The sequence below is a fragment of the Pyrus communis genome, chromosome 4, assembly GCF_963583255.1.
Source record: "Pyrus communis chromosome 4, drPyrComm1.1, whole genome shotgun sequence".
NCBI classification, from domain to species: domain Eukaryota; kingdom Viridiplantae; phylum Streptophyta; class Magnoliopsida; order Rosales; family Rosaceae; genus Pyrus; species Pyrus communis.
The window spans coordinates 870,375-886,027 of NC_084806.1; the positions used below are offsets into that span (position 1 = coordinate 870,375).

Here is a 15,653-nt window from a genome sequence, read left to right on the forward strand (position 1 = left end):
TCATGTGGTATTATCGCACGTGCTTACAATTTCAGGTGGCATTTGCACAAAAAACCCTTTGTATAATTAGGACGGTCCAAGGTTTTAAAATACGCTAGGCGCTAGTCTAGCAGCGGGCTTAGGTAGATTAGGCAGATTTAAGTCAATTTATCATATATTGTATAAATAAGTGATTACTTACACTAAAAAAACACATAATATTGTATTGGAATGCATAAATTGCGAAATAAAATAAAATATAAATGATGAAGAATTAGAACATATTAAAAATACAGGAAACAAACATATAATGAGTGTTCATCCAAGTATTTAACAAGTCTATTATATTTTATTGACCAAAGAAAATCCAAAATAAAAGTTATCGATTTTCTATCTAAGGGATAATCGCAATCTAGGCAAGCGCCTAAACGGGTTTAGGTGGACTAGGCGGGCACCGTGGCGGGCTAAACGAACACCTAAGTGGGTCTAGACGCACTTTCTTAATTTTCAAATACCTAGAGACTAATCAGGATGGTGGTCAACCACCTAAATGGCGTTAGGTGGAGATTTTTAGAATAGTGGGATGGTCCTGGTGTAGCCTTTTGGTCTTTGGCCCTTTCAGGTACCAAATAAAAACCATTACTATATCATTCTTTTAATTTGTTTTCCTTTTTGTACAAACCATTATGCCATTTTCTTCCTACTATCACTACCCTGCTTTATGTTTTGTAAAAAACGAATGGATAATGGTCGTGATTACGGAACCATGATCCATGACAATTAAATACTATAATTCGATATCTACTAATTACAACTTGCAAGTACTGTGTCTACCGCAGTTTTGGTTGAATTGATTGTGGTAAGTCCATGTATAGCTTTTCTTCTTCTAATTAATCTCTTTCAAATGAACTGCATTATTTGTATTCTAAATTGATTCTCACGTGAGGAGTGGATATGTAGGCCACAAGCACAAGCAACCCTCCGTCATAGTATTTTCTTTGAACAAGTTGTAGTTTTTCTTATCGATGAAACAAGTTGTGGTTATTAAATCATATCTTTGGTATCTGCTATATATTCAAATTTATTAAAAATGAAGATCAGATGGATGATGGATCTTCCACTTAGCCATGGTAATAGAATGTGATGTTCCCACTACTCCTCAATCATATATATATATATATATATATATATATATATATATATATATATATATATATATATATCAAGTTACGTGATGTATTAGTTTTCGATAGTGGACAATGAAACTAATGTGTCTCAATTTTAGAGTATAGTTATATGGCTTGTGTTCCAAATACAATGAAAATTTTGCTCAATTCTTAAGATTAACTAATCAATCGAAAAAATTATCAGAGGTTATTCTTACGGGTTTGAAATTTGCCAAAGCCAAATGTTTCAACCATAACATCATCGAAAGCGATTCTTCCAACGCCATCAATTGCTTGCGGAAACCAAACCTTCGTAACCAATGGTGTCTATATTGAAATGTTGATGAAATTCGTCGAGCAATGGCTTGCTTTGATTTTGTTCATCGGAGTTAGGTTCCAAGAACTGCCAACCAAGCAACTGATGTGGTTGTAGAAATTATCAGATAGACGGGGCAAAGGTCCACTACCAATAACATCAATATTGTCACCAACTTGTTAACTACCACTTGAACAATCCGTCAGATATGGAGTTTTATCACAAAAGGTCTCGGTATTAGTTGGAGTGAGGTATGGATATTTAAACTCTTCTTTTTTGAGAGCTATGGTTATTGTGGAATATTTTAACACGCCCCCTTACGTGGGACCCAATTAGTGGGTCACGCATGGGAGATTCACACATCGGCAATAACGTGGCCCCAAAGAGACTCACCCTACACGTGGGCCCAAATGACCCACCATCATCGTGCTGGGTGAAGAGGACCCGCCCATCACATGGCTTACACGCCCACTATTTGACTCTGATATTATGTAAAAATTATCAGAGAGATGGGCCAAAAAATCACTTCCAACATCATCGATATTGTTCAGAACTTGTTAATTACCACCTGCACTACAATCTGTCAAGTGTGGGTATTATCACAAAAGGCCTCAGTGTTAGTTGGAGTGGAGTTAGGAGTCATGGAGCGGGTATGTACTGCCACATGATGGGTGGGTCCCCTTGGCCCCGTACGATGTTGGTGGGTCCTTTGGCCCTGCGTGTAAGGTGAGTCTCATTGGTTCCACATGGTTGCCGATGTGTGGATCTCTAACATGTGACCCACTAATTGGGTCTCACGAGAAAGAGCATGTTGAAATATCCCACATCGACCATTTCTCTAAGAAAAGAAAAGTTTAAATATCATAACTGCATGCCAACTAATACCGATGTCTATTGTGATAAAACCTCACACCTGACGGATTGTGTAGGTGGTAATTAGAAAGCTAGAGACAATATCAGTGTTGTTGAAAGTGGGTTTTTAGTTGTTAAAAACCCCACTCATTCAAGGGTCAACAATTTCTCATGGGAAACTTTACCCCCTTCCTCACCTCATTGGTTATGATGCTGTATCGGGATGGGCTTCCATCTCCCACGCCATCTTTTAGTTGAGATTTGATGGTGGTTTCACTATCTGTCTCTTCCTCTTTTGTTTCACCTGAGTGGTGTTTGGTAGTGTTTGCATAATGGTTTAGGACGTTTGTTGTTGTCTAGTTCGCATCGACTGCACCCTTCTTCTTCTTTTTTTTCTTTTTTGTTTTTCTGGGTTTAGTTTTTGGGCTATCTTGGCCTATATTTGTATTTGCTACCCCTCTTCGGGTTTCCAAATTAAGTTTTCATTCGACAAAAAAAATAACAATCATTACTAAGTACTAGTTTGGTACTGATATGTTTTTATAAAAAAAAAAAAGTGGGTATAAAAAAAAGCTGAGCTCAAAAAGGTGTTTGGTAAACACTTAAAAACAACTTATTTTCACAGTTTTGGGTGAAAAAAGCTGAAAACGTGAAGCAGCATAAATGTTGGATTATATGTTGAACGTTAGATTATGATTTCTTGTTAAACGTTGGATTATATGTTTAAGATAAAGTTTATAAATATTTTTCTTTTAAAAATAAAGTATATTTAGTAATTCACCTTTATTTGTTAAGAAAATTAAATTAATGGCATATCTAGTATTATACCATTTTTGGTCATTTCACACAGTCACAGTTGTTTTCCATAAAAGTTTACCAAACACTATAATACTGCTTTTTCTTTTTCTTTCCAAAAGCACTTTTATAAACAAATTTATCAAACACTCTGCTGCTTTATTTCACAGCACAATATTCTCACAACACAGCAAAAACAGTTTTTTTTTTTCAGAGCACAGCTATACCAAACCAACCCTAAGTTGGATTAAAATATTTGCCACGAGATATGGGTGCATGGTGGTTAGCACACAACACCCTGGTCACTGGTTGGGAACATCATATATTATGCAATTAAATTTGTATCATTCATTATCATTGGACCAAAACAAAACCTTCAATTTTTGTAATATTCGAGCCAAATAGAAAGGATTCTTCTTAACCAACTTTCACTGTACATTCATCAGCCGAGTTATGTAAGCAAAACTTTATATTTATAAATATCACAAGCTTCTTAATTAAAGTAACATTTTTATGCTCAAAGCTTCAAGCTTGTTGATCTACCTTTACAGAGAAAATTATCGGTGGAGGATATTTGAAACTGGCTTGATATTCTCTCAAACCGGTCAGATAGAAAAAAGCTATGGTATCCTCTCAATGTTCTTGAAAGCCTAACTTCGGCAGTGAATATTGCATTCACAGGTCTGTGATCAGACAATTTTGATTCACCTCTATTGTATACATGTTGCTTCAATCCTTCTCCGCGCCAAATTATCCGATCACACCTAAAAACCCAGAAATAAAAAACAATTATTATAATATCACGTGTCGGTATGTATGTTGCAGATTACATGTAATAATTAAGTGAAAGTTACCATGCAGGAGCACGCTTCTTTTCAACTTTCTTTCCCGGAGAACACCCATAGTATACATCAGAATTTGGACAATATTTGTAAGTGGGAGCAAATTCAACAGCTCCTTCGTTCCAACCTTCGAGTACTTGTCCCTCTTTGAGCTCCATCATCAGCTAATCCAAATGAAAATTGATGTCAAATTTTGAGTGAAAGAAATTAAATTCATGTTTAAATAAATATAATGGGTACACTAACGATTAAGTGGTCTACCTGATCATGTTTTAGTAAGGTATTCCATTCTCTCATTTCCACCAACGAACGCGTTGTTGCTTCCGGAAGGGAAATTCTATAATTCAAATCTCCGAGGAAAATTACTCGACTGCAATATTTTTGAACCAAGCAATTAGTGGCCGCTAGCTGTTGAGGTTTTTAATTTAGAGTAGTACTTCAAAACATATTATATATTTATGTAATTAATTAGCTTGGTGTCTAGGGTTTATATGATATTAACTTTTGATTATATATATGTAACATACATATGAAGTCAACTTTTAAGGAACCCATAGTTTGAATGACATGATACAATAGACCATTAACTGTTTACTGGCATAGAGAAGTCAAGCTTTCCATGTGGTTATATAACATAATGAGTGCAACATGGCCATATCAAATTTGATTAACAACTACTTAATTAATTATAATTAATATTATATAGAACAAGACAAGTAGTTATAAGGATGAACAACACTACAGGTTAGGCGGCTCCATTAATTAGTTATTTGTCACGACAAATTCGAAGAAGAAAAAATAAACAATGATGGTGCTTAAGCCTTAAATATGTATATTGTAGTTGTACAATTGTCTTATTTCATGTTACATAGTGAAAAATAGATTGATTAATGAGATAAATTGTATGTTATGTATAAAAAACTAATTAATGCAATGGTTTGGACGGTTTCAAAGTTTAGTTAACATACTCATAATCTAGGATCTTTCGGGGCAAATCAAGCAAGGGGCCTCTAGGAAAACTTGTTCTTGACAATATATCGGAAATGTTAGAATTTCTCAGTTTCTCATCTCCTTCTCTACTCCCTGAAGCTAGATGAGTGCTCACAAAGCAAAAGCTTGTTTCATGTAACCGAAACCTAACAGAAACCGAACCCTGCATGCACATCATCATTTTGAAAGAGGAAAATTAATTAAGATTAAAAAAAATGTAATGTTTCTTTTGATATTATTCTAGTTTTTAGATCATATATAATCTTGGACTCTAAAATATCGATCATGAGGCTACAATATTACAAAGTACCGATATTCTGCCACTTAAAATCTTTAAATTCAATCCCTAAGTATTGTAACATAAGTACGTGATAATAAGTACCACGTACCTTATTTCCTAGGCATCCCATGATCCCACAACCAACACAGGAGACACTTGGATTCCGAATAAATGGACACAGATTACTTCGAATCCAAACTGATACTAGAATCCCCACCATTTGCTTGCTTATAATACAGTAGAAGTGTGGATCTTTAATATTGTTGCGTCTATTCTTGTTTAAAGCTTCTCTGATCAAGGAATTCCATTTCATGCAGATCTTACTATTCTCCGATCCTAGAACATTGGAGGCTTTCAGAGGAACGATTTCTTGAAACCTGAACATCATGGAAATTTACTTGGACCATGAGTAATTAAAACAACTTTGAGTTATAGTTTTTCTAAATTATTATGAAATTATGTAAGTACCCAAAAACATAGATGTCACAGGACGTGTCAATCAAATCCTCCATATTCATATCTTCTTGTGGTTCCACCCCACCAATATTCCACGTACTAACAAAAACCCTAGATGAAGAGAAAACCATACGTATGAGATGTATGAAAATACATTTTATTAAAAAGACACGCACCAATTGAAGTACTAATCATGGTGGACCAGGGAAAACTATATCGAGATCGAGTTGGTAAATACATACTTGTACTTGTGTGTGCTAGTGTCCTTCTGCTGATTGAAGACGGTGGACGTAGGGTTTGAAGACGGTTGATCATCGCTTGGTGTTTCCAGCACTAATCCTTCCGAGACATCGTTGCTTGGAAAATCTGCTACAAAGTTGTTGCTTCCCATTTGCTTTCTCAGAATCTTGTTTGCCACTAATCTAGGCCACATCACCTAATTAAGGGAAACATAACAGATATTAATATTGTTGTATGCATGTTTATCCATGTATATTTGTTTATATTCTGTATGTATAGATGTATTTATGGATGAGGAAAAATATCAACGGGATATCTAAGAGAAGAAGGTGCTCACTCCTCCTTGCTTTCTAGCCATGGACAGAGGGAAAGAGGCGAAGAGTTTAAGTATTTGATGCTAGAGAGGGAAGGAGAAAAGGTCGGATAGAGAATGCCAAAACAGATAAAAAGAAATGGCAGAGAGATAATCATGCATGCTGTGAGATCACTGCAAGTTGGGGTTGTTTGGAGGATCAGTTGCTACTAACTATAGCGACGTGGATGGTTTCAAGGATAGAGAATGCAGCAATCGTTAAAAAGAAGTGGCTGCATTGCTTGTCTACCAATATATATATTATTTGAGAGAGAGAGAGAGAGAGAGAGAGAGAGAGAGAGAGAGTACAGAGAAAACATGGGTCTCTGCACGCATGAATTTTATCTGTTTTCTTAAGGCATAACATGAAGGATATGTTTTTACAGAGTTGTTTAAGCAAGGGTGCATGCAAGTGGGCGTGGTCCATATCACCATTATGGAAAACAGACGATCAGCAACAGTAAAAGAAACCCTTTTTTTTTCTTCTAACGTGTCAACCGCTTACTGGCTATCAAAATGTCCTCATCTGGACATATACTTCTCATTTAAGCTGGATCATCACTTCTCTATATGTTGCTGCTGATTCACAGCTAGCTGGTATTTGACATCCTCTAAACTAAAGCTCACGTAATATATAACATGGAATTTATAAAGTTTGATTACTTTTTACTAATAACGAATTCTCCATGTCAACTTTGCCCCGGTTTTTAGAATAATATTCTTTATCTCGTCCAATTATAAATCTCTCTGGCATACATATGTCAACATACTAATGTATTTGGTGAAGTAGCTAACTGACCCAGTCGAATGTAATGATCTCCGAGTTTGGTTTGTGTTGGAAAATAAGAATGCGTTTTTGTTTTCTAAGTGAGCGAGCAATTTAATTTGTTTTTATTCTCTTTTTTTTTTTTTGTCAAATAGTTTGTTATTGTGTTAGGGTATTTTATATATTAAGGTTTTCCAGAGACATAATTAAGGAGTATGTCTCCTTTTCTATTTTCTACTAAGGTTAGATTGCTTTCCTATTAGTTTCAGGTTTTCTAGAGATATAAGGAGTATGTCTCCTTTCCTCTTAGTTTCAGAATTAGGTCTTTATAAATACACCTTTAACTTAGTATAAAAATTAATACGTTATAAGATATAGCATTTTAGTTATGTAGTCGTTTTGACAATAAATATACCTTTGTTGTAGTCAATAAATTTAGAATCAGAGTTTGTAATTCTTTTCTAGCCCTTCGTTTTGTTAACAGTTTGGCCTAGCTAGTAGTTTTGGCGAGCAAGGCAGCTTTTCTTGTGGCTGCGGGTAAAAACCTAATTGGATTCAATTATAATTTGTGAAGATATGTTATTTAATTTGCAAGAAGTCATATACATACTTTTCATTTGCAACTAAAAAAAGATGGCTTCTAATCCCCCTCCAAAAAAAAAAAAAAAATCAATCAAATTAATGTTTCATATGAAAATGGATATATATATATATATATATATATATATATATATATATATTTGTTTCACATATAGGCACTAAGAAGACACATCCAAAAAAAGTACTGTTGACTCTCTCATTGATAACACAAATATGTTTCCAAAAAGCTGATTTAAAGGTATATGATCTGATATATTCGGCTAGCTGGAATATCATACCAGGGATGGCTCAGCCCCAGAGCATGCAATATGCAAGTCGTTGGTAGACTAGTAAGTCCAGTTTTTCCAGAGCCGCCGGCAGAAAATCACAAGTTGGTGTATGAACAAATTAAATGGCTTTAAAATTAATGGTACGTGATCATCGACTAGTATCTTAACCTAACATTGAAAGGCGCCTTCCAATTTTTAAGTATTTATTTTCGTAGTGTATAGTATACTTTCCAGCGATCACACTGCAACTTGTTTACAAAGATTCCAATTTAATTCATCCGGAGAAATCAGCCATTTTAACACCTCCAATCAAATAGAAAAATTTGTATATTTTAACACCACTAATTATATATACTCGTTAAAGTTAAACTATCGTTCTCAAATAATATTAATTAGTTTATAATTTACACACCATACGAATTGGAGGGATTTGATAGGCACTAATGACAGCCACAGAAAGCAAACCACCAATCCAATTTCTTATTTGGATGGCGAGCTAAATGTTTCCAATAAAAATGTCATATTTTTATCATATTAAAAAGGACACAATATTTTAGTCTGTGTTATTTCTGAATGTTTTTGTCTGTGTTCTTGTAGCTCCGCGACTTTGTATTTAGTTAATATGATCTCCTAATGATAGATATTAATTATTAGCATATGCGCTCATAATTGTTATATATAATATACTATTTGATGGTGAGATATTTGGCAATTGGGCACAACAAGCTAGTCACGATCGGCCCGATTCAAGTTAATTTTACGTGATGCGTGCTTAGCTAAGCAACTTCATCTGATCAGCTTGAAATTAGTAAATTACATGCATCTCACAGGTACAATAACACGTCATAGGGTTTTCAATCCAAAATTCCTTGAAAACTTACTATTTCTGTTTATTTTAATGTTTAGTTTTTTAAGCCTAGTTTGTTAATAATAAGTGCATTTTTGCTCGCCACCATTTAGTGTGGTATGTGCTCGCCACCTTATTTGTCACCGTTAGATAAGTATGAATTTTAAGATTTGTGCCTATCCACTACACAAATATCGAAATTCAAACTCGTCTAACGATAATAAATAGGGTGATGAGCATACACCATACTAAAAGATGATGAGCAAAAAGGGTATTGTTTTCTTGCTCAGTTGGGTGAAGTTAGTTTTCTATATGTATGATACTTTATAACTCTATAGAATAACAAGCTAGTCATGTTGTAATCTTACGATTTATAGCCATTTCATTATTCTTGTTTTGTTTAGTAATATTTCATATTCCATTATTTTTTCAACTTGGTATCATAATAGGTTTGATTCTTAGGGTTTAATCTGCTTTAATTGGTATCAGTTTGTTGGTCGGTGCTTAAGTTTGCGAAAATTCTTCGTTTTCATTTCTTGTCAATTAGGTTTGTGTTGGTTAGACCTAGATTTTGTTTTTGTTGGGAAAAAAAAAAGAAAAAAAGAAGAAGAGAGATTGGATAATCGTGAAAATTTGATGAACCCCGCATCCAAGGACGGAGCTAGTGTAGGCCTATGGGCGGATGCCCCCACTCATTTAAAAAAAAAGTATGGTTACGTTCCAATTCTCAATAACCAGCTCTAAACTAGTCTACCGTTTTGGATCCCAAATGCCCTACATGATAACAATTTAATTAACAATTAATTTAATTGTGCCTCCCTGTTTTTCTAACCCTAGGTCGTTAATCCACACAAAACTCATCCCACCATGTACGGCAAAGCAATTCCAGTCCCTAACTTCTCCAGATTTTTCCTCCCCTTTCATTCAACCAAAACTCAATTGAATTTGGAGTGTTATAGACAGTTGGAGTTCAAGTAATCAATTATCAAAATTTAACACAAGAATTTTACTCCACAAGGTATTTTATACGACTTTAATTCATTAATTTGTTTTTGGCATTTCAATTTAGAATTTAGCTTTCTAATTTAGAGATCAATGGATGAATAATAAACTGATTATTTTTATATAAAGAGATATTTAATGGTATTGGTAATGATATTGTTATGCAACGCTTTCAAAACATGAAAACGATTCGAGGAATATTGTAATATGTTGTATGAAAAACTTTATGGATTACTATATTGGTGTTTTATTCAATAAATTCTTAAGATTTTTAATTGTAACTTTGTTGTTTAAGGATGCGCCTGCTCATACAAATTTTTGACTTCGTCTCTGCCCGCATCTGTTCCGCATCGGACTCGGCTCACCATCTGGACCGTTGAACCACCATCAAACATCAGCACGCACATCCATCTGCATCTGCACCCACACAGACCTGCATGGCCTGCTTCTGCTCCAGATTGTATTGAGTTTTTTTTTTTCGAATTTGCATATTGGTTTGTTGCACAACGACGACTCCCGGAGGAAGGAAAAGGAAAAAGAGAAAAAAAAAAGAAAGAAGGGAAAGGAACAAGACAAAAAAAAAAGGTTTGGTTTTTTGAGGCCACACGGCAAGGAGAAGAAATTAGTTAGTGTTTTAAGTTTTTGGGTTTGGAAGCCTGTTACTCAAATGCAAGATCACTCTCGAGTGTTCAGATTTGTGACCACTCAAGAGCATTCGAGTAACGTTGTAAACGTGATAAATTGAATTTTTTGCTTGTTTGTTCAAAACTTCGCACTTACATTGGAAGTTTGCACTAGTACTTGTACTGACATTAGAATCTTGCACTTGCACTGTTGGATTCATTGGGAATTCGCATTAGACGTTAGCATAAAGAAGCTTCAATCCACATCTCTATGTTGGCAAACTCATGTCATGTAGCGCGAATTTGAGGGGTGTTGAAAAATATTAGTGTTTAGGTTTATTTTAATGTTTTGTTTATTGGTCCTAGGCCGTTATTATTAAGGTTTTGTTTCATTGCATATTAGGGTTAGGTTAGTTTTTTTTCTTCTGTATATATATATTTGATACTTTATAACTCTATATATAGAATAACAAGTTAGTCACGATGTAGTCATACAAGTTTTATAATCGTTTGAGCATTCTTGTTTATTTCATAATATTCTTTAGTTTCATATTTTGTCGTTCGTGTGTTTGCTTGTTTATTTGTATGTGCACTCTAATTTTCAACAAACCAAACCATTAAAATTTATAATAATTTCCTAATCTTGTCCTATGAACTACGAAGGTAAATGTCTCACATGAAAATATAAAAAAACATTACAAAGATTTGTAAGAAGTAGAGTTACTCTTCCAATTACATATCAATTGATTTTATGGTATCAAACCTCAACATTCGAGTAAAGAGTCATGCTAGCTAACAGTTTCATTTTGCAATCGATACAAAAATGTGCACATGTTGTGCTTATGGATTATTTTATTTTATTTTTTCAAAATGCAATGACCAATAGTGGTCAGATTGGTCACATTGCTTAATTCAATTTATAAATTAAATGACTACTAATACCGACATATCAATTGGCTAACATAGGCGAAATATATAAATGTAGCCTAAAACATGTTATTTTATGAACTTTATTAGAGGAATCGAATATGCACATTTCAAACAATTGGTTGGCTCTGAATTTGCCGTCTATCCAATACTTTGCCATTGCGTATTTGAACGGATCACATAATTAATGGGATGACTAATATAAAACTAAACACTAATTTGAAAATTAGTGCACAGAGTATATATTAATTAGGTAGACGTATCGCACATATTATATATGTATCAAGATTAACAAGATTAATGAAGATTAAGATGCAATTAATTTAACAAACATGTTCTTAAACAAATCCTGCAACTTGCTCGAGGGAAGGACTCATTACTTAGGAAACCTAGCAAATCAAATGAGAGTTAAAAAAAATATGCCGCAGATTGAAGATGATTGGTCGATGCTAAGTACTTTCTAGCTAAACAGTTACTTTAAGTGATGACGTGGTGTCGGTTAACCAACCTTGAATGCTAATTTGTTCGACTTTAAATAACTTAATTCCACTTTCTAAAAATTAAGCATCATCCATGATGCATACATGTTGATATTTATGGTATAGATTTGAGGACCACTGGGACTTGACAGTCATTTTATCTTTTTATTAGTTTTCAACGTCTTTGATTGGCTGCAACTTAATTGTATTTTAATACTTGATTTTGGATGTTTACTTGGTTTTGACCATTAATTAATTGTGGTAAATTTATTCACACTAACGTCCACGAAATTGGTTATCAAGTTTTTCATGCATACGCGTTTTCTTCCAATTTTCAGCGTTATTCTATATAATTGATTGTTTAATGTATAATTAGACGTTGTCTATGGTCAAAGAGAGTTTATTGAGGTGGTAAGAATCATTTTATTCACTAAACTAAAATCTAGGTTCGAGTTCCACTGCTGACAATCTCTCTTGTTTAGTGATCTCTAAGAATAAAAAAAAGTGCCTAAGACTTCATCTGAAAGTCCGTAAAGAGACTTGTGGTATGTCTTGATTGTAGATAAGATAGTCTCTCCCTCCCCTTGAACTTTTAGCAGAAAAAAATATAGGTTGTTTATTTCAACAATATTCAACGCTTATTGGTTCATGTTTATACATATTACTTTCCTTCTCAAACAGTACGTCAACCTAAAAGCAGGAATATAAATATTTATGCCCAGAAATGAATTGTTTGTGGATCATAACAGGGACTACAGTGCTTTGTGAATCTTTGTAGAATATATATGAGATATTATCAAATATGTGACACAAGTACTGTTGACACAAACTCAACTAGAACTTCATTTTATTGACACAAGGGAAGACTTAAGGTTATCTATTAAGTATTGATTACTGTAGATTTTACCTTATTGACATTTGTCACAAGGGAATACTTAGGCCTGCTGGCCTGATGATGATTTGAGATTCCTAAGAATTTTAATCATATACAACTATATATTAGTTTTTTTCAGCCCACAAAAAAATAAAAATGCAAATATTAATGGTTTTAATCCATTAATTTAAATTATCCTGGATTTTATTTCCTTTTTTTTTTTTGGGTCAATCACTCATTTTTCTCTGTTGGGACTTGGGAATGGGAGTTCAAATAAAAGTGGGATGATTGTCGATTCTTTGGTATAGGCCACAATGGGCTCAACGTGGGCTAATCCATGCAAAAATTGTATGATATCAAGCCCGTTTGATTTCTTTTTAAGGGAAAAAAATGCTTCAAAAAAAAAAAAAAAAAAAAAAAACCGACCTTATGCTTACAAGTAATTTCAGTAAAGCGTGTCTACAAGAAGCACATCAATTTTTTTTAATAAAAATACAAATGCTTTCAATTTCAGAATCTAAGTGAGAGTGAGAAAAAAAAAAGAGAATATGATCTATGCTATATTAGATAAAAAAATGAAAAGGTCAATGGGTGCGTTTATTAAGTGGATATCACGAGAAAGATTTAGGGTTTAGAGTCGTTGCATGAATTAAAAATGTAGAAGTTTCCACTTTTTTTGCTCAACACATGGACGAGTTTCTTTCTGAATTTACTTAGTAACCTACAAAAAGGGAGTTGTGAATAAATTTAGCTGAAAAAACTATGAACTAAAGAGGGTGGTGGTGGTTGTGGGCTGTGTATCTTTAATACTCAACTGATCTGACTCTCTTTTCAGCATTCAATTAGCTACCCCTGCTTAATTAAACTTGTGCAAGAAACTAATTCATATATTACGACCAGAAACAGAGAAAAAAACGAAACAAAAGAATGGCATCTGTGATTGTACCACCGGTGCCACCTTCGCCCCGTGATGATGCTCTCCACCTTTACCGTGCCTTCAAAGGTGTGATCGCTTCTCTTATTTTTTAAACCCTAATTTTGTTTTCTTTCCCTTTTTCTTTTCTATGCATGCATGCATGTTTATGCGCATGTAGGTATTCTTGTTCTTGAATTTGTGCATAGAACCTGTTTTGATTGCTAAATTGACGAGAATTAATAAATCCTTATTGAACTGGTTTATGTGAGGGATCGATCAAGTTTTATTTTCTTTTTGCTACATTGGCGGGTTTCGAACTCTAGATCTAGCGTACTCCTACGTCATACCCATCACTCTACTCCCAGCCTCACCACTGGGCTAACCTTAGTTGGCTTTCGATCGAGTTTCATTTCAGCATAGCTAGAAACATGATCATTTTTTTAATTACTGTTATTTAATTCCTTTTGTTTCAAGGATTTGGGTGCGATACAGCAGCAGTAATCAACATTCTAGCGCACAGGAATGGAATGCAGCGCGCTGCCATCGAAAAGGAATACAAGGCCACCTACTCTGAAGACCTAAACAAGCGTTTGTCCTCAGAGCTTAGTGGACATCTCAAGGTATAATTACAATGATTAATTTGGACGTAACCATGAATTAAGAATTATTAATTTTAAATAATTTCTTTAAGTTATGAATATTTGATCTGCAGAAAGCAGTTTTAATGTGGATGCCGGATCTGGCAATGCGGGATGCCAACGTAGTACACCATGCTTTGGAGGGAGATGTTGATCTTAAAGGTGCCACTGAAGTGATTTGTTCTCGTACTCCCTCCCAGATGCGACAATTCAAACAAATTTATTTCTCAAGCTTTGGTGTTGATCTTGAAACTGACCTTGCTAAGAAAATATCCTCCGGAGATCACAGAAAGGTCCACATTATTGGACATAATTAAATACATTTCACAAGTAAATTATCAGTGTGACAGACTGACCGTTACGATACAGATAATAAACATGCATTTTTGTGATGTGCAGTTGCTGGTAGACTGACCGTTACGATACAGATAATAAACATGCATTTTTGTGATGTGCAGTTGCTGGTAGCATATGTTAAGGTACCGCGGTACGAAGGTCCTGAATATGATCAAGGGATAGTAAAGACGGATGCTGAAGCGCTGTATAAGGCCGGAGAGAAGAAATTGGGAACTGATGAGAAGGTTTTCATACAAATATTTAGTGAAAGAAGCAGGGCACATTTGGTTGCTATTTGCTCTGCTTACCAAAGTATGTATGGTCATTCATTGGAAAAGGTACCTCCTCAAATTAATCTGATTTATAAATTAATCATAATAAAGCACCTGGCTAATTAAAATTTAAACTAACTATTTAATTACTTGTCACACAGGCAGTAAAAAAGGAAACATCTGGGTCCTTTTCTCATGCACTTCTGACTATTTTGCGATGTGCTGACCATCCTGGCAAGTATTTCGCAAGGGTACTTACCATATATCTTACTACATTTCTAAAACGTTCATTAGTTAATTAACTACATAATCTTGATTATTAAGTGAAAGCTTCAAGTTTGATGCAGGTTTTGCGGAAAGCAATGAAGGGTTTGGGAACAGATGATCCCACACTGATAAGGGTAATTGTGACACGGGCCGAGTTTGATATGCAGTACATAAAGTCAGAATATCGGAACAAATATGGAAAATCATTGCATGATGCAGTTCATTCAGATACCTCCGGAAATTACAGGACCTTTCTTCTTTCTCTGTTAGGCAACAATCCTTAGACAATTTACCTACTCTGCCACTTGCCAAAGGAGCAAGTCATTGGTCTTTATGCCTGCAGGGTTGGCTGGTTTTACCTGAATGAAACTTGAATGCATAGAGCTCCAAAATATTCTGAAATTTGCTTCTTGTTTAGTGTAGGTTCAAGGTAAAGATATGTAGGGGTGAATATCTCCTCTTATTATCTGAAGAAAAAAAAAACTACATTGGAGTGACAATTTTGGACGCCACAAACTATGTGACTTGAAATTCATACATGAATATGACACGATGTTTACGCAATTAAC

General features: G+C 34.4%; 2 protein-coding genes across 2 annotated transcripts; one reads left to right on the forward strand and one right to left on the reverse strand.

Annotated features, from left to right (window-relative positions):
- Positions 1-3,625: 3,625 nt before the first annotated feature.
- LOC137730655 (type IV inositol polyphosphate 5-phosphatase 9-like) lies at positions 3,626-6,274 on the reverse strand. The gene is made up of 8 exons (XM_068469628.1): positions 6,254-6,274; positions 5,919-6,112; positions 5,689-5,787; positions 5,330-5,597; positions 4,919-5,103; positions 4,212-4,320; positions 3,963-4,114; positions 3,626-3,872 (listed from the first exon to the last, which is right to left on the reverse strand). The coding sequence occupies exons 1-8, from the start codon at positions 6,272-6,274 to the stop codon at positions 3,626-3,628; spliced, it is 1,275 nt and encodes a 424-aa protein (XP_068325729.1).
- A 7,308-nt stretch (positions 6,275-13,582) lies between these two features.
- On the forward strand, positions 13,583-15,368 carry LOC137730630 (annexin D5). Its single transcript, XM_068469609.1, has 6 exons — positions 13,583-13,658; positions 14,046-14,191; positions 14,284-14,502; positions 14,668-14,883; positions 14,979-15,068; positions 15,165-15,368. The coding sequence occupies exons 1-6, from the start codon at positions 13,583-13,585 to the stop codon at positions 15,366-15,368; spliced, it is 951 nt and encodes a 316-aa protein (XP_068325710.1).
- The last annotated feature ends 285 nt before the right edge of the window (positions 15,369-15,653 follow it).

Coding starts and splice junctions, on each gene's coding strand:
- LOC137730655 (XM_068469628.1), bottom strand. CDS start 6,274: ATGGCTAGAAAGCAAGGAGGA. Junction 6,113..6,253: donor TGGCTAGAAAGCAAGGAGGA/GTGAGCACCTTC, acceptor TCCCTTAATTAG/GTGATGTGGCCTAGATTAGT. Junction 4,115..4,211: donor CCTTACTAAAACATGATCAG/GTAGACCACTTA, acceptor CATTTGGATTAG/CTGATGATGGAGCTCAAAGA.
- LOC137730630 (XM_068469609.1), top strand. CDS start 13,583: ATGGCATCTGTGATTGTACCACCGGTGCCACCTTCGCCCCGTGATGAT. Junction 13,659..14,045: donor CCTTTACCGTGCCTTCAAAG/GTGTGATCGCTT, acceptor TTTTGTTTCAAG/GATTTGGGTGCGATACAGCA. Junction 14,503..14,667: donor CCTCCGGAGATCACAGAAAG/GTCCACATTATT, acceptor TGTGATGTGCAG/TTGCTGGTAGCATATGTTAA.